This window comes from Diachasma alloeum, unplaced genomic scaffold (assembly GCF_001412515.2).
Source record: "Diachasma alloeum isolate Michigan unplaced genomic scaffold, Dall2.0 Dall_scaffold_00760, whole genome shotgun sequence".
Taxonomy (NCBI): domain Eukaryota; kingdom Metazoa; phylum Arthropoda; class Insecta; order Hymenoptera; family Braconidae; genus Diachasma; species Diachasma alloeum.
Genome location: NW_021680890.1, coordinates 73409 through 75182, shown reverse-complemented (window position 1 = coordinate 75182; position 1774 = coordinate 73409). Strand labels below are relative to the sequence as shown.

Sequence of the window (1774 nt, the reverse complement as noted above, 5' to 3'; positions counted from 1 at the left end):
TTGTCACAATTGCGCTTTTCAATTGAAAACAGACATCATCTTTAGAGAGATTTGTCATCTTTAAAGACTTCTGTACGCCATTTCTCGACCCCCTCTTTCATTTGAGCCAAAAAAAACATTCATATCTTGTCTGACATCTCTGCTACAAACTCTGGTTTTCAGTTGAAATTGGAATTTTTAATTTACACAATAATAGGAGTGCATTGCTCCGCGATTTGACCCTGAACCCAAAGGGTCCCGAAGTCACGCGAGATTTTCCGTTGAGGCCGGTAACTTTTAATGATGAATTATTTGCTGCATTTTCAACAGACAAATATAAATTCAAATTTAAAAATCATTTCCTTTTTTCTAGATTTATATCGAACAATTTATCACCCAATTGTAGAGTCAAATTAAAGTTTCATATTATTTTTATTTCTTTTTTTTGAATTTTATACCAACAACGTCATCATCGTGAATCCTGAGTTACGCTAAGAGCTGGTGAGGTTTATTAAATACCTCACTTCTCGATGAAAAAATAATGTCAATTCTGAATGTATACCGTTATTTTAAATTCTTTTTTTTTGTAGAACGGAGTAAGGACTACAAAAAAAGTCTTTACAAAAAAAGCTCCATCTTCTGCAGATTCCAAGTTATCCCCCAAAAACTAATTAATCCCCTTCCCCCCATTTCGTGACACCTCACGGCATCCATCTTGTTGAAGCGACAAACTCCGCCTATTCTCCCCGCAATGGCAAGTCCAGTGGTGGCAGGGGGACGAGCACATGGACTACGAGGAGCAGATCTACACGTCCACCCAGGACGGCCGAATCCTGTGCTACCCGACTCACGAGGACTTCACCTCGACCCAGATGATGCGCATCCCCAGGATCGAAGCCCAGATCTCCGGGGTTCCCCGCAAGGACTTCTGCGAGAAGGTCGACATATCGATCCGCCGCAACCCCGGCGCTGTACTCCTACGAAGACATCCTGAGAGACTTGACAGCTACTTCGTGGGCTCCGACGAGGGCTGTCTCCACAACTGTTCAACGAATTACCTCGACCACCACGTGGACAGCTTCTTGGCACATGACGGGCCGATCTACGCCTTCGAGTTCTCCCCCTTCAGCTCCAAATTATTCCTGACGTGTGGGGCTGACTGGACCTCCAGAATCTGGGCCGAGGGCATCACAGAACCCCTTATCACCCTCTCCACGAGAATGTCCTGCGTGAGGGCTGCCGCCTGGAGCCCCAAGAATTCGACGATCCTGGCGACCTGTGCTGATAACGAGATCTCGATTTGGGATATCAAGAGGAGAACTTATAAGCCTTGTTCCTGGACCCTGGCACCTGGTGGGAGACTCTGCGCTCTGGAATTCACCAGGAGTGGGGATCAGCTGGTAGCTGCTGATATATCGGGAGGTGTCTTTGTGTATCAGCTCGAGGGGATGCCTTTCCCGCCGTTCAACCAGGTGGAGCTGCTGGTTAATTCCATTCGGAAGGAGCTGATTACTAAAGCGGAGTTGGGGAAAAAGTTTTTGAAAGTTTTTGAATAATTTTTTTTATTTTATTAGTTTTTTTTTGTTTTTGAATAATTTGGGAGGATCATTTGTTGGGGGGGAGGGGGGTATAATAAAAATCTGAAATGTCACACCAATGCTCAAAATCAGAGCAGAGCAAAAGAAAGAAACGTTTTAATAATAATAATTCATTGATGAAAATTAGTTAAACTAAAGCCTATGGCTTCAAGTTGCGCGTGGACATTTCTATTTTATATCGGAGAAGAGTGATCAAG

At 44.0% G+C, this 1774-nt stretch overlaps 1 protein-coding gene across 1 annotated transcript in view; it reads left to right on the top strand.

Moving 5' to 3' along the window:
- LOC107044538 (WD repeat-containing protein 78) overlaps positions 1–1535 on the top strand; it is a 6193-nt gene extending 4658 nt beyond the window's left edge. Inside the window, exon 4 of the mRNA XM_015266454.1 lies at positions 704–1535. Coding sequence (XP_015121940.1) covers positions 704–1535 — 832 coding nt within the window. The remainder of the gene's footprint in view (positions 1–703) is intronic.
- Positions 1536–1774: the final 239 nt, after the last annotated feature.